Raw genomic sequence first — 20,807 nt, 5'->3', positions numbered from 1 at the left:
CTGAAGTCAAAACATGTATTATTTCATTCGTTCATGTCGGAGTCTTATTTTGTATAAATGAAGTTAATCCTTTCTGTTAATTATTATTATTATTGACTAGAATTCAGTTAAGTGACAGAATGATTCATTTTTCAATCATCATCTGTTTCTGTCTCACCAATGGGATCCATGATCTTGACGGGCTGTGAGGCGGCGCTGGGTTTGCCGACGCCGGCTTTGTTCTCGGCTTTGACTCTGAAGATGTACTCTTTGTTCTCGATGACATCGTTTATGATTGCGCTGAGCTCGTCAGCTTTGGTCACTTGGACGGGCGACCACTTCACTGACGTGCGGTCACGTAGCTCGATGACATAAGAGGTGATGGGAGAGCCTCCGTCCGACTCGGGAGTCTCCCAGGAGACGGTGCAGCCGAACTTTGAGACATTTCCCACGATCACATTCAAAGGGGCTTCGGGAACATCTGTTAAAAAAAAGAGAGAGGAGAAAGTAAGAGCAACATTCTGCTTTTCTGAAAAATGTGGAACGATTGGATTGAACAAAGTTATTTATATATGAACAAATTCATTTTCAATTTACAAATGTCCAAAGAGGGAGGGGCTCTGCTCAATCTGCCTTGAACTGGTTCTAATATCTAAGACATAAACATCTACTGCGCAAATCAAATGAGCCGAACCTCAAGGATCAATTAAAGATCCCGCCTGGTTTCTTGTCATCAACACTTTTCTAACCGTCAATAATCGGATCCAACTCAAACATTACGTCACCTGGACAGTGAACAGACTTTTTGTCAGTTTAGATAAAACCAACCTGTGAGAGAAACTAACAAGTAAAGTACAAATAAAACTACAGGAGTAACTGTGTTAAAAAATACTATGAACAAACATGATTGACAGTTACAACAAGCTAATTACATTTGATGTCAAACTACAGTAAATTATACCTGATGTTACACATTTGAACATTTCGTTAAATTTGATTCTGTTTTGACCAAACATGTATTGACTTAGTTTTTTTTATTTGCTCATATCCACTAATTTAACGTAGAAATATACAAAATAAAGCAGTTCTTCTCACCGAACTTGTTCTTGGCCTGTACGGGTTTGTCGGTCTCTGTGATGGGTCCGCTGCCAACCCGGTTTCGGGCGCAGACTCTGAACAGGTACATGGAGTCTCTGTGGAGGCCGGTCACCGTGTACTCAGGACTATCGGCCTGCTCTGTTGCCAGCGTCCAGGTCTTTCGCTTCACGTCGCGTCTCTCCACCACGTAGCCAATGACCTTGCTGCCGCCGTCGCTCTCAGGCTCCTCCCATGCCAGGCTTACCTCACCATCTGCGGTATCGATCACCTGCAGGTTCTTCACAGGTCCGGGGACGTCTGTGGAACAAAACCGAAAACTGGTCATGACGACGAACACAGGAACTGACGGTGACACTGGACTTCAGAAAAGTGAGTCATCATTCCAAATGTCTTCGTTAACATTTCTTTAAGCATCTTTATAAATCTAATGTGTTATTATTATTATCATATCTTTACTGCAAAGCTTTCATGAATGTTTGACAAATATTGTGTTTTAGTTTGTGTATTGTTTGTATGTTCTCTACATCTAGTGTACATGACTGAGTGAAGTCTGCCATCTGCTGTTCAAACCAGGTACTGCACTGACAGTGTCAGGAACTCATTCACAAAGTCCTTACTTCCTGTCTTGTACTCACAGGAGCTGTTTTTTAATGTTTCTTAATATTTCCGTTGAGCACCAATCACCAGAGTAAATTTATGTGTTTAAAATAAATGTGATTCTGATTCAACAGATTTATTCTTATTTACTTAGAAAGTAGAAAATATTTATTTCTATTTAGTAGCTTCTCTTCTCTGGAGCTTTTTCCATCACATGATCTTTACAACCAGAATATTATCTCAGCGTTAACCTGCTGTAGTTAACCGAAGTTTAGTCTCTGTTTATGAAGCAGATATGACTTGAGTTCCAGTTTTGATCTCACCAATGACGTCGAGGTTGATGAAGGCTTCTCCCTCTCCATGTTTGTTCTTGATCGTGATCTTGTAGCGGCCCTGGTCCGACTTCTTGGGGTCCTTCAGTCGATACTCTGTGCGGTCGGTGGAGGTGTAGATGTCGTCTTTGGGCAGACTCAGGTTGTCGTAGAGCCAGTCGGCCTCGGCCTGCGGGTAGGCGCTGTAAGGGACGGCCATGACGATGGGCTTCCCAGCGTCTGTGACATAGCTCTGGTCTGTGGTCTTTATCTGAGGCACAGCTTGAGGAGGAGGAGGAAGGAGACAGCGTCAGAGTGACAACATCAGAACAATGGCTGATGGAGGCTGCTCCTCGACCATGGAGAAGTGGTGAAGCTCTTACCTGCCAGCTCCAGCTTGGCCTTTGCGTCTTTGTCCTTGGCAATGATTCTGTACTCGCCCTGGTCTCGAGGTCTGATCTCACACACCTGCAGTCTGTGGACTTTACCCTCGCTCATCATCTGGTACTTGTCTCCCTGGACGACCGTCATGTTGTTCCTCAACCACTTCACCTCCACTCTGTCCTTGTTCAGCTCCACCTCGAACACGATGTCCGAGCCCGGGGGTTCGAACACGTCCTGTGGCGGTCTGACGATCTCCACCGGCGTCTCTGTGGGACAGGAGAAGGATCATGAAGTGGAGGAACAGAGCAGGAAGTAGATTAGACTGAAAATTAGGTTCAGTTCTCACCTTCAACAAAGAGTCTGGCTCTGGACCTCTTCTCATCCACACCACAGGCGTACTCACACTCATCATCAGGTCTGCACTCTTTGATACGTAACGTGCAAATCTTTCCGTCTTTTTCAAACGTGTATCTGTCCAAATGAAAAATACACTGAGTTGAAAAGTGAAACCGGTGTGAACAGAGTTTTGATTGAGGATGTGATCCGCTGACGTACCTGGGTCCTTCTCTGATCTCACGTCCATTCCTGTACCATTTGACTTCTGCTTTCTCTTTGGTCAGTTTACATGAGAACTCTGCGTCCTCAAACTCGGTGATTGTCTGGTCCTTCAGCTGCATGCTGAAATCTGTCGGCGCCTCGCTGATGATCAGCTCCGCTGTGGACTTGTTGTCTCCAGCCACGGCGGTGTACTCGCCCTCGTCAGCCAGCGTGCAGTCTTTGATGGTGAGCGTGTGCTTGTCTTTGTCGACTCTGTAAACGACTCGTTTGTTGAAGGCGATCTCCTCCCCGGCCTTCATCCACTTCAGCGTGGCGTTGGGCCTGTTGACCTTACAGGAGAAGCTAACGGTCTTCTTCTCCTGAGTGTCGATGTCCTCCAGAGGAACCACAATCCTCAGACTCTCCTCTGGAGGGCAAAACAAATTCACGTCAAAAACAATCTCAGACAAAAACATTATTATCACACAAACCTCTCTGACATCACGATTCAAAGCTCGTTAAAGCTGTGAAGCTCTGACCTTTGACGGTGAGGTTGCCTGAGCTCTTGGCCTGTTCTCCTCTCTGGTTGGTCAGGTTGATGCTGTAGTTGGCTTCGTCTCCCTTCTGAGCATCTCTGATCCTCAGAGAGAAGACATTGTCTCTTTGGACCATCAGGTACTTGCTGCTCTCAAACAATGTCTCCTCGTTCTTCAGCCACTTGGCCTTTGCTCCCTCCGTGTTCACTTCACAGTTCAGGACGACCTCCTGACCTTCTTTAGCCTCCGTGTCCTTCAGCGGCGTGATGATCTTCAGTTTCTCTGCAGGACAAACAAACATCAGATGCTGACTCTTCAGACCGATGTCGTTAATGTTGTTAATAATTCAAATGATTAACAAAACATTAGAATGAAACTTCAGATAAAAGTTTAAATGTTCTTGAGACGAAGCTGATGTTTAATGTTTTTAACATCGTCAAAAAAACATTTTGTGTAATTCCATATTAAATTGTCTCACCGAGCACCGTGAGGTCTGCGCTGGCTCTGGTCGTTCCGATCATCACCACGTATCCACCCTCATCTTTCAGCTCGCTGTTCTTGATGACCAGTGTTCGCCGCTTGCCGTCGCTGACCATCTGGTATTTGTCTCCTGCCTCCAGCTCCTTGTCGTCTTTCAGCCATTTGACTTCGTAGGTTTCCTTGGAGACGGAGCAGGTGAACTCCGCCTTCTCTCCCTCCACCACCTCCTGGCCTTGAGGCCTGGAGATGAACTCAGCCGCCAGTTCTGCCACAAACAAGGAAAGGTCAAAGGTTAGAGTTTGTGACGTGATTAAATAATCAGTGGTTAAAAATACATGCATTTCTATTGTTATATGATTTTCTTTTTTCTCTTCACACCATTAATCTTGAGGTTTGCGGAGGTCTTGATGCTGGGACTCAGTCTGCAGTTATACTCGCCACCGTCAGCCATCTTCAGGTCCTGGATGAGGAGGATCCTCCTCTTACCGTCCACGATGTTCTCGTGGCGGCCGCCCTCTGGCAGCTCCTCGTCTCCTTTGTACCAGGTGACATCAGCGCTGGGTTTGGAGACCTCGCAGATCAGCTTCACGCTGTCCGTCTCTGTCCCCTCCACGTTAGACAGATTCTTGGTGAATCTCGCCTCCTCCTCTGCAGCGAGGGAAACGGAAGCGGTGAAACAAAGTCAGGAGATCAAAACATTCTGAATCCACAGCAACACAAACACGTCTGTGATTCAATGTAACGAACACGAGGAAGAATAAAAAATGTCTTCATCAGTTTTTCTTTAGATCAAAAATTAACAATACGAAACAAAAAGTCAGAAAAAACAAACCTGAAGTTCTGATTCAAGTTTTAAATTTAGGTTAAAAGATTCGTTTTCAAATTAACAGAGAAGAAATAAAAATGATTTCAAGTGATTTGATAAAAACTCAGTGTGTCGGAGCTCAGCCTGAGAAGCGACAATCAGGAGATGAACTTGATATAAAATGATCATTTCAACATAAGAATCAAAGACACAATCACGAGCTCTGACATTTTGTTTGATTCTTACCGACGACAGTGAGCATGCCGGAGGATTTGGACGTCTTGGCGTCACATTCATATTCAGCTTCATCATCAAACACAGACTTGTGGACGATGAGGATGTGTTGGCAACCTTGAGCGATAATTTCATACTTCTTCCCCTTTCTGATTTCACTTCCATCCTTAAACCAGCGGACCTGCAGGACGGACAGGAAGAGGACACTTCAGAGACAGAAAACTTTACTGCAGTGTTGCGTGAAAACAGACAAACAGTCGGAGCTTCTCACTTTGACGTCCTCTCTGGACAATTCACACTCAAACCGGGCAGATTCCTTCTCTTTGACCTCGACGTCATGGAGCGGCTTTGAGAACTCGACATGAGGAGCTGACGACACAAAGACAAAGAGTCAACAACACGATTCCTGTCTCGTCTTCAACACAAGGCAGAAGCTTCCTTAAGTCAAACCAGAGATTAGTTTAAAGTCCTCTACACGGTCCTTCCTCCTGTTTTTCAGGGTTTTCATGTGAAAGTCGCACCTTTTTATAAAAGTTCCTTAAAGACCGTAAAACTTATACAAAGGTCTGAGTTCACTCACGTTCAACGTTGAGGAAACAGGAGGTTTTGAAGTCTTTAGCGTCACAGGTGTACGTCCTGGAGTCGTCCAGAGTGCAGTCGTGGATGAGCAGCGCCCTCTTGAGGCCATCGACGATCATCTCATACTTCTTGGTCTTCCTGATGTCTTGTCCGTCTCGGAACCATCGGACCTCTGCGTTCTCTCTGGACACTTCACATTCTAGCGTAGCGGTGGCTTCCTCCTCCACCGTCTGGTCCTCAAGAGGCTTCGTAAACTCCACCCCCGGTTCTGAGAGCGCACACACACACACACACACACACACACACACAGTAAATTAACATTATTATTCCTGTTGACTACGAAGCTTCATTTTTATTGTAACTTTATCTGTTGATTTAATTTAATGTGCCTGTAAAGCTGTGACGCTCTCTGATGATGTCACATGGTTTAATGTAACGTCCAGTAGAATCAGTTCTTACCTCTGACAGTGAGCGACGCCTCCGCCTGGAACTCTTTGGCTGTGAGTTTGACTTGTCCGGCTTCATTCAGCTGAACGTCTCGCAGAGTCAGACTGTGGACTTTACCTTCGGCCTTCAGCACCACCTGTCAGGTACAACAGCCAGAGGTTAACCTGCCCCTCACACCGCCTGTCAGGTACAACAGCCAGAGGTTAACCTGCCCCTCACACCGCCTGTCAGGTACAACAACCAGAGGTTAACCTGCCCCTCACACCGTCTGTCAGGTACAACAGCCAGAGGTTGACCTGCCCCTCACACCGTCTGTCAGGTACAACAGCCAGAGGTTAACCTGCCCCTCACACCGTCTGTCAGGTACAACAACCAGAGGTTAACCTGCCCCTCACACCGTCTGTCAGGTACAACAGCCAGAGGTTAACCTGCCCCTCACACCGTCTGTCAGGTACAACAACCAGAGGCTAACCTGCCCCTCACACCGCCTGTCAGGTACAACAACCAGAGGTTAACCTGCCCCTCACACCACCTGTCAGGTACAACAGCCAGAGGTTAACCTGCCCCTCACACCGTCTGTCAGGTACAACAACCAGAGGTTAACCTGCCCCTCACACCACCTGTCAGGTACAACAGCCAGAGGTTAACCTGCCCCTCACACCGTCTGTCAGGTACAACAACCAGAGGCTAACCTGCCCCTCACACCGCCTGTCAGGTACAACAACCAGAGGTTAACCTGCCCCTCACACCGTCTGTCAGGTACAACAACCAGAGGTTGACCTGCCCCTCACACCGTCTGTCAGGTACAACAACCAGAGGCTAACTTGCCCCTCACACCGTCTGTCAGGTACAACAACCAGAGGTTAACCTGCCCCTCACACCACCTGTCAGGTACAACAACCAGAGGTTAACCTGCCCCTCACACCGTCTGTCAGGTACAACAACCAGAGGTTGACCTGCCCCTCACACCGTCTGTCAGGTACAACAACCAGAGGCTAACTTGCCCCTCACACCGTCTGTCAGGTACAACAACCAGAGGTTAACCTGCCCCTCACACCGTCTGTCAGGTACAACAGCCAGAGGTTAACCTGCCCCTCACACCGTCTGTCAGGTACAACAGCCAGAGGTTAACCTGCCCCTCACACCGTCTGTCAGGTACAACAACCAGAGGTTAACCTGCCCCTCACACCGTCTGTCAGGTACAACAGCCAGAGGTTAACCTGCCCCTCACACCGTCTGTCAGGTACAACAACCAGAGGTTGACCTGCCCCTCACACCGTCTGTCAGGTACAACAACCAGAGGCTAACTTGCCCCTCACACCGTCTGTCAGGTACAACAACCAGAGGTTAACCTGCCCCTCACACCGTCTGTCAGGTACAACAACCAGAGGTTGACCTGCCCCTCACACCGTCTGTCAGGTACAACAACCAGAGGCTAACTTGCCCCTCACACCGTCTGTCAGGTACAACAACCAGAGGTTGACCTGCCCCTCACACCGTCTGTCAGGTACAACAACCAGAGGCTAACTTGCCCCTCACACCGTCTGTCAGGTACAACAAGTACAACAAGGGCTCTTCACTTCTCTGTGTGAATCTTATTCTCTCCTTCATGTGATGAGTTTTCAAACTTGTATTAAATCCCAGACTGAACCACATCTCTCAGTTCTGTCTGTGAGGCTCAGAAGACACAGAGTGGGTTCTCTGGTCTTCAGGGCACACAGGGTCATCAGCTGAGACCTGACAGCTAAAACGAAGTCAGACAGCTGCTTTCTCTCCCCCGATTTAAACTATACGACCTCTGACCCCTGAGGGCTGATTTTACCACACGACCACCAACTGCATATCACATTGAGCCGCCTGAGAACGCAGAACCTTCATCTGATGTTCAAACTGTCGTGTCCAACATTACTGCTTCCACTGCAATGATGAGTATCTTCTAATTCTATGTTTGCTTTTATCAAATCAACACTATCAACATTATCTGTCCTTGTTTGTTCCATCATTTAATTTCTAGAACAGAGAATAAACCTTTAAAACATTAAGGTCAATAATACAAGTGTGCTGTTGTGTTGGGGGGGGGGCAGGCTGAGCCGTTTTATTGGTCTGTGTGTGTGTGTGTGTGTGTGTGTGTGTGTGTGTGTGTGTGTGTGTGTGTGGGTCACACACTGGAGAAAGAAAATTGAAACTTCCAAATTTAAAAAACACACAATGTAAAGTTAATATTACTGTAAATACAAGTTTAAGTTACACTGAATTAATTAGTGCTGTTACTAAAAGAATTAACTTTTTAAGTTGGTCCAACAATTTCCATTAAAAATGTGGTAAAAGAAACTTTTCAAACTGAAACTAAAGAATCTGTTGTTTCTCAGCTTTTCTTCATGAACCAGGATTTAAACTTTATTTATGATTTTAACTGATCCTGATCAACGATCTCCGTTCAGACGATAAACCAGGGAACAAACATGATACAGAGTTTACAACACTACTCAATATAACGTAAGCACCAGTGTTTCTGATGGAGCAGCTGATGAAGCGTGTGAATCTGTAACATCAGTAAATCACAGTTGCACAACCGCTGAGGGATCGACTGTCGATGGAAACCTCAGGTCTCAGGTTTCACCTGATAATCAAACTAATCCACTGTAAACACCGATGTGGTTTCAAAGCGGCGCTCAGCCAGAAACCTACAAACATCTCAACTGCATCAGAAAAACCCTGAGAGCACATCGTGTGATTTTAAAGTGAATCTGTCAAACTGCTCCTGTTGCCACCTGCCCAGCGTTTCAGCCTCCCGCAGCTGTTAAAAATAACCCCCCCAGAAATGCTGGCAGGGCAGAAAAGTCTCCTACTGTGTTCTTGCAAAAGCAGGATCGAGTGCTCAGCTGTAACCCTGAACCTCCAGCAGCCAGCAGGCCCTTATATGAAGACTGAGTCGGGCCACAGAAAGAAAACTGAACATTGTTTTTTACTGGAGAATTAAGATGCATCTGGATCTGGATCTGCTCCAGGACCAGGATCTAAAGGACCAGGATCTAAAGGACCAGGATCTAAAGGACCAGGATGTAAAGGACCAGGATCTAAAGGACCAGGCCGGTTCTAAAGGACCAGGACGAGGCCTGGACTCATCGTGACTTTAACAGAATGTCAACAGATCTTGAGTTTCAGGAAGTGCAGGTGCAGGAACCTTAGGTGAGTTGGGACTTACTCTGTCGCTCGGTTCCAGCTTCGTACCCCCCAGCAGCCACTCGACAGCGATGCCTTCGTAGGACAGCTCGCACTCGAAGGTGGCGGTCTCTCCTGCAGTCACGGTGACATCATTCAGAGGCTTCGCCAGGCTGATCACTCGGGCTTTGGATTGGGGAGAAGACATGGTTAGCCCCCCCCCTGAAACAGGTCAATAATCCAAGAAGTCCTCAGAGAGAAACGGTTAATCCTCAGTGGTTAATCCTCATGGTGGGACTGAGCTGCAGGCAGGTCGCTGGACCCCCTCTGGACAACTGAACACAGCTGCCCTGCGACTTGGCACTGGGGGGCAGGCTCATTAGCATACAACCTGCCATCAGATGCATATGTTTGGCAGAGACCATTCAGAGACGGGGTTCTGCCCGGCCTCTGCCAATCACTGCAAACCTGCTCTACATAAGGCATGTGGCTTCTAAAATAACCGAGAGGCCTGATTGGCTGAGAGCCCACCTCTGCCAAACCCATCAGCGGGAGTCAATCTGCTCCTGTCAATCATCAGCCTGCAATTTTCCCGGAAAAGGAGAATGTGGAGCTGGACGGGAGTTACCCAACGTCAGGCGGCAGGACAACACGCTGTCGTAACGCACACGAGGGAGTTTGGTAACAGGAAGTGAGTCTGCATTAACAACCTCCACCAACTATTTACAACAGGCTTCTTCACATGCCTGAGGTCGCCCCCGTCACAGGACCAGCCCCAGACCTCCTGTCAGCCAAGACCCTAAAGATCTGGATTAACTGTTAAACTCCTGTTTTTTAAAAAACATTCTTTCTTCTATATACAGAAAATAAACTCTGACAATTTCAGATCAAATGATTAAACTTCAGATTAAATTACATTTTAAAATCCAGCTCACACTGATTAAACCTTTGAATTTAAATATAAGTTAGTTGTTGATTTATTTACAGAAACTGAGACTTCTTTAAATGAATGAATGACTCGTACAGATCTAGTTTTATGTTCAACATGTAAATTCCATCATGAAACTTCCACGTTCATTAAATGCCAGCGTTCAGGTAAATGCTCATCAGGATTCTAACTGAAGCCGAACAAGGACCTGACCTCCATCGTACCCGTGTGACTCTTCTCTCACCTTTGACCCTGAGCTGAGCTGAGGATTTGGCGTTTGCTGCTGCGAAGTCGACGCTTCCCGCCATGTCCTTCCTGCAGTTGAAGAGGATCAAGATGTGTCGAGTTCCCTCCTCCTTGATGTCCACGTCCTGCAGACAAACATCATTAAAGACCAGGAGACGACTCCACACATCAGAACATCCTGAATTCAGATGAACGAGTGGGTTAGTCTTTGTGGGGTCGCAGGGTGCGATCTTACGGCGGATGGGTGGAGTGTCTCTTCTTTCAGTTTCCAGGTGGCGTGAAGGTCCTCCTCAGAAATCTCTGTCTCAAACTTGGCCGTCTCTGTCTCTGTAACCTCGACACTGTACAGCGGGCGGACCACCTTGATGTCGCGCTCTGCAGGCAGAGGCGTGAGCAGACGTTAGAGAGCAAATCAGGACGCCAGGGACGCCAGGGACGCCAGGTCAACACGGGTCATTGACAGGTTGATCGAGCAGCTGACGCTCACAGTCAGAGCGACTTACAGTTTTAGCAAAAGCAGAACAGATTGAGTGAAATCCAGACCATAATCCAACCTGTGCGTCTGTCTCCATGACGACAACACGTCTTTTAACGTAATTCAGTTTAATCTGAAACTTTATCATCAGTGTGATTTTTGTAATTACTTTAATAAAGTAAAGAAACTAAACATTTCTGAGTTTGTGACAATTTTATGATGAAATTAGAATCAAATATTAAATGTTCATCATAATCGACTTAACGTTTCAATAATAACATTCATAAAACTGCTCCGTGCAAATGTTTTAATCTGAAAATTTGGAAAAATACAGAAGTTTTAATCTTTTTTATTTTATTGCATCTGATTGTTTTTCATTATTTTTCAATTTGGATTTAAATTTTCATCATTAAAGTTGAAATAAATTAAGAGAAAACTTACCGACAACGTTTAACTTTTCATTATGGTTTTTAAAATGACATTTGTTTTATTTTGAAAAATCTATTTGTGGGAAATTGTTAGAAAATTCCAAAGGTAAAAAAAAATCAAATAAAAAAGTGTCTGTGGATATTATAACATGTCGAGGTCACACACAGAAGTAATGGTCACACGTGTGGGTTGGATTATCGTCAGGCGTCGTCAACGTAACAGAAACGTGACACAGAAATGAAGAACGGCGGCCCGAGAGAGAGGCGGGGCTTCGGTCAATGACGGTGGGTGGGGCCGTATTCTGTGGTCCTGACCAGGTACTGTGGGGGAGGGGCCAGGCGACCGCAGGTATTACCTTCGATGTTCAGGTCGGCCGTGGTCTTGTCCGTGCCACAGTCGCAGGTGTACGTTCCCATGTTGCTCTTTAGCGCCTTCTTGAGGACCATTATGCGCTTCTTGCCATCTGATTGGAGGAGAACGTTCTTGGAGGGACAGATTTCGGTTCCGTCTTTGAACCATCTGACCTCGCCGCCGGCTTTGCTCAGCTCACAGGACAAAACCACCTCGTCCTTCTCGACGGCGGTGTAGTTCTGGAGCTTGGCTGTGAAGTACAAGTCGCCCTCTGCAGGACAACACCAGTAACAACCAGACACAAGCAGCAGTTAAAACAAGCAAACAGACGCAGCTATGGAAAAATAAAACAATGTTTGTCAGTTACAGCTTTTATCCAGAAGGGGGCAGACTTCTCCTTTAAAGCCATAGTTTAAAGGCAGTTTGGACGTTTCTCTGATTTCAGGACAAACACCTGATGATGACTTCATGAATAAAATCAAAGTCGTGACTCTTCATCCTCCAGAAAAACCATACTAACCGAGCACAGTGAGCATGGCCTCCGATGTCTTGGCCATGGCCTCCACTTTGATCATGGACGTGTCATCAGTGGTGACCTCCTTGAAGGCCAGCGTGTGAACTTTCCCGTCCTCGGACATGTGCACCACTTTGCTCGGGTGCAGCCGGATGTCGTTTTTGTACCAAACTACCGGGATTTTTTCATGAGACAGTTCAACGCTGAACTCTGCGGTTTCTCGCTCCTTCACAGTCACATCTTTAATTGGTTTGATAAATTCAAGGCGAATACCTGACAAACAGAAATTCACTTTATATATTTATATGCATATGTGCAATCAAAGGATGAGATCACAGAGGCGATGATGAAGTGCTGACAACTCAATACAAAGTTGCTGCAGTGTTCATCACAGCCCCAACATGAAGGACATAGAGCATAGCAGTGCAAAGATTGTCCAGAGGGTGGTGCTGGAGTAAGGTGAGGTTGTAACAACAGCATCAGGTGTGAAGAAGCAGAAACATCGTCGAGCAGCTGCAGTGAAACTCATTTATTTACCTTTAATTAACAACTTCCCAGATGTTGTCTTATCTTCGGCCTCAAACATGTATCTGCCTTCGTCCTCGTACTTGGCAGATTTCACAATAAGAGCGTGTCTTTTTCCCTCCAACACCAGCTTAAACTTGTCATCGTTTGACAACTCCTGACTTCCCTTCAGCCAACGGAAGCTTTTAGGTTCTCTGGAAATTTCCAGTTCAAACTTTGCCTCGTCCTTTTCATATACATGCAGGTCAGTGAGCGGCGTAATGAAAGAGATGGGGAGTTCTGTTGATTCAGACACACACAGTTAAAATCAGGCTGTAGATCCACTTCTGATGAAACTATTCACATCTTGTTTATTTGACAAGTGGAACCCTCAAAGGAAGAAATCAAGAACATTTAGGAAGGAAAAGCAGGAAGAATGAGCTCGCTGCTTTGTTTGGAATCTGGTTTAAGATTCTTCCTTTAAGGAAGCGAGCGCTCACCCTTGACTTTCAGGTTAGCAGAACACTTGGCATTGGCGGCCGTGAACGACACCTCGCCTGTCAGAGGCACTTTGCAGTTGTACAACACCAGAGTGTGTTTGGCTCCGTCCTCCACAATCTCAACGTCCTGCAGACGACCAACACATCTCAACATCTCAACAAGAACGAGTCAAAGAGAAGTGAAGAGATCAGGAAGTGGTTGATTCATTTTCATCTGATAACTGATGACAGATTAACGTCTCAGCCTCGACAGCTGATACGTGAACCTGGCACTGAATCAGAGTGAAAGTGAAAGGAACCACGTGTGAGACAAATATAAATGAGACGTACGGCCGAAGGACTGAGGACCTCTCCGTTCAGTTTCCACTGACCGTGGACGTCATCCTCGCTCAGCTCCACCTCAAATCGAGCAGTTTCTCCATCAAACACTTCAGCTCCATACATCGGTCGAACCACTTTGATGGAGCGAGCTGATGTTCAAGAGAGGGAACATTCAGATATTCAACAATTAACATGAAGACATACTCAGACAACATAAAGAACACAAGTACACACAGAGACGAAGAGACGCTGAGATATAATCTGATTATATATATATAATATAATGTCTCTCTGATTCCATAGAGAAACTTCCTGTTTAGTTTTTATTTGTGCAGAAGGTCAAAGGTTCATTCATCTGCAAAAATAAACTTCTGAGACATTTGGTTCAATATCAGCCGATCAGATTCTTTAGAGTTGATTTTCCATCAAATTATCAGTAACAGTGATAAGATCGGATTTAGAATGAATGAGTCCATTTTCCTCTGGTCAATAAACCAACACCCACTAACATCTGGCTTTAGTCTGAGATGTGAATGGACTCAAGTGACAGCTGAACGAGCACAATGTGCAGTTTTTGGTTCTTTTGTGACGTTGAACATGACAGATATGACTGAGTGTCACTGTTCCTCAAGAGCTCCTGAAGAACAAGAGGGTGTTGTAGAGAAGGTGTCGCTCGCTAAAGTTTCTTCATGAAAACTTAAAGTGACAAACTGATAAAAAACTGAACAACGAAAAACAAGTTATGGTGGAAAAACACTGCAAGATTCTTGTGGTGAGTTTCTACCATCTTCAGAGGTGGAGGGATAAGAGGACACACAGGTGAAGACAGATAAAGACAAGTGAAGACAGACATTGACAAGTGAAGACAGACATTGACAAGTGAAGACACATGTAGACAAGTGAAGACAGACATTGACAAGTGAAGACAGACATTGACAAGTGAAGACACATGTAGACAAGTGAAGACAGACATTGACAAGTGAAGACACATGTAGACAAGTGAAGACAGACATTGACAAGTGAAGACACATGTAGACAAGTGAAGACACATGTAGACAAGTGAAGACACATGTAGACAAGTGAAGACACATGTAGACAAGTGAAGACAAGAATAAACGGGTGTGGACAGTGACGAGAACATGAAGGTGATTGATGTGGAAACAGAGATGAAGTGTTGAGACGAGGCAGAGCAGAGCATGGAGGGACGATGAGGAGCATCATGATGGAAGACAGAATGTAAAACATCTAAAGCTGCTCAGTCTTTACCTTCGATGTGCAGTGTTGCCGTTGTCTTGTCTGTTCCACAGTCACATAAATACTGTCCTTTGTCTTTGTCCCCAACTCTCTTGATCACAAGTGTTCTACGTTTGTCTTCGGCCTTAACGGCCACCATCTTAGAGGCCCTGACCTCCGCCTCGTTGTGGTACCACACCACGTTGACGTCTTTGCTGAGCTCACAGTCGAGAACCACCTCATCTCTCTCTGTTGCAGTGTAGTCCTGCAGTTTGACTGTGAAGTACGCGTCACCCTCTGGAAACGGGACATTTTTGTGTGATTGCACATGAACAACTTGACTCGTTTCAGGTACGAGATGAACAAAAGAATAAAACAGAGAAAAACACGAATGCTCAACAAAGAATCACAACACGGAACACAAAGGTCTCATAAACAACCTGCCAGACACAAACATGAAGCAGTGATGTGTGGGAGCTTCTCCGGCTTTACCTATGACTGTCAGGTTGGCCATGGAGGGAATTCCTTTGGCCTCAGCTTTAATCTGACATGTGTCGTCCAGAGTCACGTCTCTTATTTCTAACACGTGTTTCTTCCCGTCTACCTGAGCGACCACTGTCCTGCTCGGGTGAATCTTGACGTCATTCTTGAACCAGGTGATGGGAATGTTTTCGTGAGAGAGTTCCAGCTCAAATCGAGCGGTTTTTCCTTCCTTGACAGTTTGGTCCTTTATCGGTGAGATAAATTTCAGCCTGATACCTACAGTCGTGTTAATAAAGAACATTCATCTGAGTCAGTTTGCAGCAGGAAGCAAACAACTCCACCAATCGTCTGGAGCAGAACTTACCCTCCACCGTGAGTCTGGCTGTGGACGTTTTACTCAGAGCCTCGATCGTATATTCGTCCTCATCGTCAAACTCACAGCAGTTAATGATCAACATGTGCTTCTTCCCATCGTCGATGATGTCATACTTTTGGTCAGGGGTGATGATGTCACCCCCTCTGTACCACATGACCTTAGAGACATCTTTTGTGATGCTGCATTCGAACTTTGCCTGTTTCTTTTCAGGCACTGAAACGTCCTTCAGTGGGACCACAAAGTCCATTTCAATCTCTGGGTCAAAAAGTGACACAGGTCAAAGACGTCAACAACACAACAACAACAGAGACGTCAACAACACAACAACAACAGAGACGTCAACAACACAACAACAACAGAGACGTCAACAACACAACAACAACAGAGATGTCAACAACACAACAACAACAACAACAGAGACGTCAACAACACAACAACAACAGTCTACAGCCTGTGACCAGTTTACCAACTACACCCTCGGATGCTATCTTCTGTTGATGACATCACTCACATGGTTTCTTTCTGCAGATTTGATCACAGAAGACGATTCCACCATCTTGTCCAATCGGAGCGAATTCTTCTCTCCAGGTTTCTTTAACACTTACCTTCTGTTCGTCGCTACTGAGGACAATCAACATTTTCTTCTTTTCTCAAATGAATTCAAACAGATGCTGAAGTCTTTATTTCAGTAAAAGTCTGATAGCGCCCCCTGCAGGAATATGATGCTGGTGTAACAAATAAACTGGTCACTGTGCTGAGATTTAACATGAAACATTTAAACAGAGACACATGTTGCATACATTGACGTCGCTACACACATGTTCACTCACACACACACACACAGACACAGACACAGACAGACACACACACACACACAGACACAGACACACACAGACACAGACACAGACACACACTGTGTAATTCTGACAGAACACACAGGATCTTATTGTCCAGTGAACAGGCAGAACAGCAAACACAAGTACAGAACTCAGGAAGTTGTCCGGATTGTCTCATTCCTGATTTGTCTCAAAAGTCCAGTAAAATTGAATTCCACCGGTTGAACGTGTTAAATAAAGACTTCAGCTCGAGGCCCATGTGCCATGTGGCTTTATTTAGTTGCCAACGGACCTGAAGCCTTTATTTTTAAAACCATGTGACTCAAATCCCTGATACGAGGAAAACGTCTTACCTTTGACGTTGAGCATTGCGCTGGTAATGGCGTTCAGCGCCTGGTATGAAACTTCTCCAGCGTGATCCAGCTGACAGTTCTTCAGCGTAAGTCTACGAACTTTCCCTTCCATGTGGATTTCGCACGTCTGATTAAAACATTTAGTATAAAATGATCCGTAGTAAAAACATGTAAATGTAGAAACATACGAAATCAAATGGTTCATATCTTACCGGGGATCTGGTCAGAACTTCTCCCTTCAGTTTCCACTCCCCTGGAACGTCATCCTCAGAGATCTCCGTCTCAAACATGGCATCGTCCTTCTCCGTCACCTCCACACTCGCCAACGGCTTCAGGATCTCAGCCTCCCGCTCTGAGGGAGATGACACGTCAGTTCTCATAAGCATTTAACACCAAATGACAGTAAATAGTTTCAGTGGCTCGAGGTAAAGGAAGGTGATTGGTCAGACAGATGAACCTCCTAATGTGAGCTTGGCCGTGTAGACGCGTCCCTCAACCTCCATGGCGTATTCTGCCACGTCATCAGGCTGACAGTTCTTGATGGTGAGCATCAGCTCTTTTCCGTCCTTCTTGATCTCGACCTTGTCCGAGGGGCTGATCTCGTTCTCTCCTTTGAGCCACTTCCAGTTGGGAGTGTCCTTGAACAGCTCACATTTAAACGTGGCAGCCGCCTTCGGTTTGACGTGCTGGTCTCTCAGCGGCTTCACGATCCAATCTTTGATGATTTCTGAGGGAATTGAACATGACGTCAAAAAATCAACTTAGAGCAGAAACATTAATAAAAACAAACAGAACCAGGGCAGACCCAGAGTCTACGTCCATTTTTCCAAACATTCTCTGCTCATATTTCATCCAAAGAGATAAAATGATTTGTTTTTTGATTAAAAAAAGAGAAGAGTTATCCTGAAGTACTCCAACTGCCAATCCTGCCCACATATCTTCTTAACTGTATTTAGTGACTTATACAATGAACTCTTTTTCTTACCGATCACTTTGACGTTTGTCGTGGTCTTGACGTCCTCCTGACCGGCGACTTCACACGAGTAAGAACCAGTGTCCTCCTCTGCGCTGTTCTGGATGGTCACGGCGTGCTGCATCCCGATGATATTGATCTGAATCTTGTTGTCCTTTTTCTTGAGGACCTGGTTATTCTTCTTCCACACCACATCTCTCTCTTTGTTCAGCTCGCAGGTCATGTAGATGGGCTGACCCTTCAGAGCTGACGTCTCCTCCTCCAGCTCCTTGATCCATTTCACAGGTAACTCTGTCCGGAGACGAGAAGAACATTTGACTGGTGCTTGAACAGGATCATTACAGGAAATATTTCTGCTCCTCAGGGTTCATAGTGAGATTTTAAGGCAGAAAGAAGCGTTTACCTTCAACGATGAGCTTGGCTGTGCACGTTATTTCTTTGCCGGCGTTCTTGGCCACACAGCTGTATTCACCAGTGTCGGACAGCTGAACATCAATAATGTTCAACTTGCGATCTTTGCCGTCAGAGGTGAACTTGTGCTTGGGGCTCTCGCGCAGGTTGCTGCCGTCTTTCATCCAGGAAGTGATGGCAGTGGAAGGTGAGACCTCACACTCAAAGACAGCTGACGAGCCGATGGACTCTGCTTCCTGCAACACAATGTCCTGAAGCTTCTTGATGAACTTCAGAGGGACGGCTTTCAGCTTGAACCCTCCGAAGGGATCCTCTGGAGGCGATGGACCTTTTCCACCAGGCCTCAGGCCGCGGCCCCGCCCTTCTCCAGGAGACGGGGTCTGCTTGGCTTCAGATTGATAAATATCGAGTATTGAAATAAGTTTCTCTCACTGAGAAGTCACACACACAGTTTGTGGAATAATTAAAACATCAGACTTACGTTTCAGACCTCGGCCTCGACCTCTTCCTGCTTCCTCTGCTGGTTGGCCCTCTGTTCAGGAAGAAGGAATTTAAATTGGCTGTACACGATATAATCGTACGACAATGTATTGATTCACTTGCCACAGGAGGGAGATGTTATATCTGTTTGAATTGATGGGAAATGTGATGAAATGAAATCTGCATCATGATTAACAGGAGCTTCCACAACATGAAGGGATTGAACCAAACGGATGTAAAGATGGAGAACACGTGATGTGAAATGACAGACACACACGTGACAGAAGTGAAATGAATACGACGACACATTAATAAAATGAACACAAATATAAGAAATGAAGACGTCACTCGCTGAAGATGTGGTGAGGTAAAGAAGTTTTTAGATGGAGGCATGATGGTGGGGATGGGCAGAGATTATTCTGGGCATGATGGGGGGATTTTCTCGGTGAGGTGGGGCCACCACTATCTCACCTCTCCTGGTCACCCCAGGAACCTCTAGAGCACCTTCTTGTCTGTCACCTTCCCAGTCCTCAGAGTCGCAACTGTCCCGAGGAACCAGCTCCCAGCCCCAGGCCTCCTCCTCCTCCTGCTCGCCGTCTCCCTCTGCTTCGAACTCCTCTTCGAACACCTCCTCCTCCAGCTGCGTGGCAACCTTCTTCATCTGCACAGCTCCAGGAGACACCTCCTTCACCAGGGGAACCTTCCGTTTATCAGGTTGCGCTGGTTCTGCAGCCTTCTCCTCTTCTGGTGATGGTTTCTTCGGGACCTTTTTAAGAGTGACAGCTTCAATCGACTCTACAGGAGAAACCGTTTTTGGAACCTTCTTGAGTCTGTCGATGCTCGGCTTCCTCTCAACAGGGACGGCCTCTGCTTCTTTCAGCTTCTCAACTTTGGGAGACGGAGTCTTCTTCAGCCCGACCTTCTTGAGCTGCTCCAGAGGTTTAAGAGCAACTTCTTCCTTCTCTTCTTTCACCTTGGGTGTGACTCCCTTCTTCAACTGCAGAGGTTTGGGTTCTTCAGGAACCTTCTCAGGTTTCTTAACAGATGTTGGTACAGGAGATGTCGTCTTTTCCGCTGGAACTGAATCTAACTCTTTTGGCTTCTGCAGCTTCTTCTCTGGAGTTTCAGGGATCTCAGGTTTCTTCACTCTACCCACCGTGTCTCGTTCTTTTAGTTTCTCATCAGGAGTTTTGCGACGAGGTCGCAGGTCATCACTTGGCTTCTTCTCTTTCTCCTCTGCTGGTTTCTTCTCAGGCGCTGCCTCCTCTTTGGAAGGTCTGGAAAACGGTTTCAGCTTGACACTCTCTATCTCTTGTTCTTGTGTTGGGAGTTTCTTCACCTTGGTTGGTGCTTTGACTTCCTCTGGCTCCTTCTCTGGACTTTTCTTTTTATCTAAAGGCTTCGACACCTTGGCTGGTGGCTCCTTCACCTCTGGAGGAGTTTTCTCAGTTTTACTGGGAAGTTCTTTGGGTTCCACCTCTCTGGAGATCCTCTCTCCTTTCTGGAAAGGCTCAGTGTCTCTGTCTGGTCTGTCCTTCTTGTCTTTCTCTGGCTCCTCTGCCACTTTGACAGGTTTCTCAAAGGGTTTTAGTTTGATTAGTTCTGGTTCCACTTCATCTGAAGGCAGTTTCTTCACTTTCTTCAAGACTGCAGTGGGTGGAGCAGGTTCCTCTTCCTTCGGCGTCTTGGGAGTTTTCTTTAGAGAAATCTTATCTTCTGGTTTCTGGTCTTTTGAGACAGGTCTCTGACGACTCCATGCATCTTTATGAGCCTCTGTTTGTTCTTCTTTAGGTTTAGTGACTTCTGGCTTTTTTACAACATCCGCTTTGTCTCGAGGTTTCCTCTCCTCCACGGGTCTCCTGGTGGAAACTGACATCTCCACAGTCTCTTCTTCATGAACCATCTCCTCCACCTCAAACACGGTGGTCCTGGTGACCTTCTGAGGTTTCTCCTCAACTTCAGAGTCTTTAGGAGCCGATGGCACCTTCTTCAGTTTGATCACTTCCTGTTCCTCCTCCACTCCCTTCACCACTCTGGTGGTTTTCTTTAGGGTTGGAATCTCAAACGTTGTTTCCTCTTCCAACTGAATTTTACCTTTTGTGAGCAGAACCGTTTCTGAGGCAGCAAAAGTTTCACGTTACTTGTTGACATTTATCGAACATCAGACTTTGCTCGCACACAGACATTCAAAATCATCAGTTCTTTTTTTTAAAGTTAATTTAAAAGTGAGAAAAACAGACAAACA

General features: G+C 46.0%; 1 protein-coding gene across 1 annotated transcript in view; it reads right to left on the bottom strand.

Moving 5' to 3' along the window:
- The window catches only part of ttn.2 (titin, tandem duplicate 2), a 183,126-nt gene that overhangs the window by 80,644 nt on the left and 81,675 nt on the right, over nucleotides 1-20,807 (bottom strand). The window contains exons 99-129 of the mRNA XM_069532618.1: nucleotides 19,034-20,677; nucleotides 18,564-18,614; nucleotides 18,075-18,470; nucleotides 17,684-17,962; nucleotides 17,156-17,425; nucleotides 16,911-17,050; nucleotides 16,699-16,825; nucleotides 15,498-15,764; nucleotides 15,143-15,409; nucleotides 14,684-14,947; nucleotides 13,427-13,566; nucleotides 13,097-13,223; nucleotides 12,630-12,896; nucleotides 12,099-12,365; nucleotides 11,583-11,849; nucleotides 10,559-10,698; nucleotides 10,322-10,448; nucleotides 9,193-9,335; nucleotides 6,000-6,123; nucleotides 5,542-5,808; nucleotides 5,233-5,330; nucleotides 4,974-5,142; nucleotides 4,301-4,570; nucleotides 3,921-4,187; nucleotides 3,446-3,724; nucleotides 2,925-3,333; nucleotides 2,716-2,840; nucleotides 2,369-2,635; nucleotides 1,998-2,267; nucleotides 1,075-1,374; nucleotides 158-460 (exon numbers count right to left, since the gene is read on the bottom strand). Of these exons, the coding sequence (XP_069388719.1) occupies nucleotides 158-460; nucleotides 1,075-1,374; nucleotides 1,998-2,267; nucleotides 2,369-2,635; nucleotides 2,716-2,840; nucleotides 2,925-3,333; nucleotides 3,446-3,724; nucleotides 3,921-4,187; nucleotides 4,301-4,570; nucleotides 4,974-5,142; nucleotides 5,233-5,330; nucleotides 5,542-5,808; nucleotides 6,000-6,123; nucleotides 9,193-9,335; nucleotides 10,322-10,448; nucleotides 10,559-10,698; nucleotides 11,583-11,849; nucleotides 12,099-12,365; nucleotides 12,630-12,896; nucleotides 13,097-13,223; nucleotides 13,427-13,566; nucleotides 14,684-14,947; nucleotides 15,143-15,409; nucleotides 15,498-15,764; nucleotides 16,699-16,825; nucleotides 16,911-17,050; nucleotides 17,156-17,425; nucleotides 17,684-17,962; nucleotides 18,075-18,470; nucleotides 18,564-18,614; nucleotides 19,034-20,677 (8,331 nt within the window). The remainder of the gene's footprint in view (nucleotides 1-157; nucleotides 461-1,074; nucleotides 1,375-1,997; nucleotides 2,268-2,368; nucleotides 2,636-2,715; nucleotides 2,841-2,924; nucleotides 3,334-3,445; nucleotides 3,725-3,920; nucleotides 4,188-4,300; nucleotides 4,571-4,973; nucleotides 5,143-5,232; nucleotides 5,331-5,541; nucleotides 5,809-5,999; nucleotides 6,124-9,192; nucleotides 9,336-10,321; nucleotides 10,449-10,558; nucleotides 10,699-11,582; nucleotides 11,850-12,098; nucleotides 12,366-12,629; nucleotides 12,897-13,096; nucleotides 13,224-13,426; nucleotides 13,567-14,683; nucleotides 14,948-15,142; nucleotides 15,410-15,497; nucleotides 15,765-16,698; nucleotides 16,826-16,910; nucleotides 17,051-17,155; nucleotides 17,426-17,683; nucleotides 17,963-18,074; nucleotides 18,471-18,563; nucleotides 18,615-19,033; nucleotides 20,678-20,807) is intronic.

The sequence above is a fragment of the Paralichthys olivaceus genome, chromosome 10 (genome assembly GCF_024713975.1).
Source record: "Paralichthys olivaceus isolate ysfri-2021 chromosome 10, ASM2471397v2, whole genome shotgun sequence".
In the NCBI taxonomy this organism is placed as follows: Eukaryota; Metazoa; Chordata; class Actinopteri; order Pleuronectiformes; family Paralichthyidae; genus Paralichthys; species Paralichthys olivaceus.
Note: the sequence above shows the minus strand (reverse complement) of the source record. Positions and strands in the feature narration are given on the sequence as shown.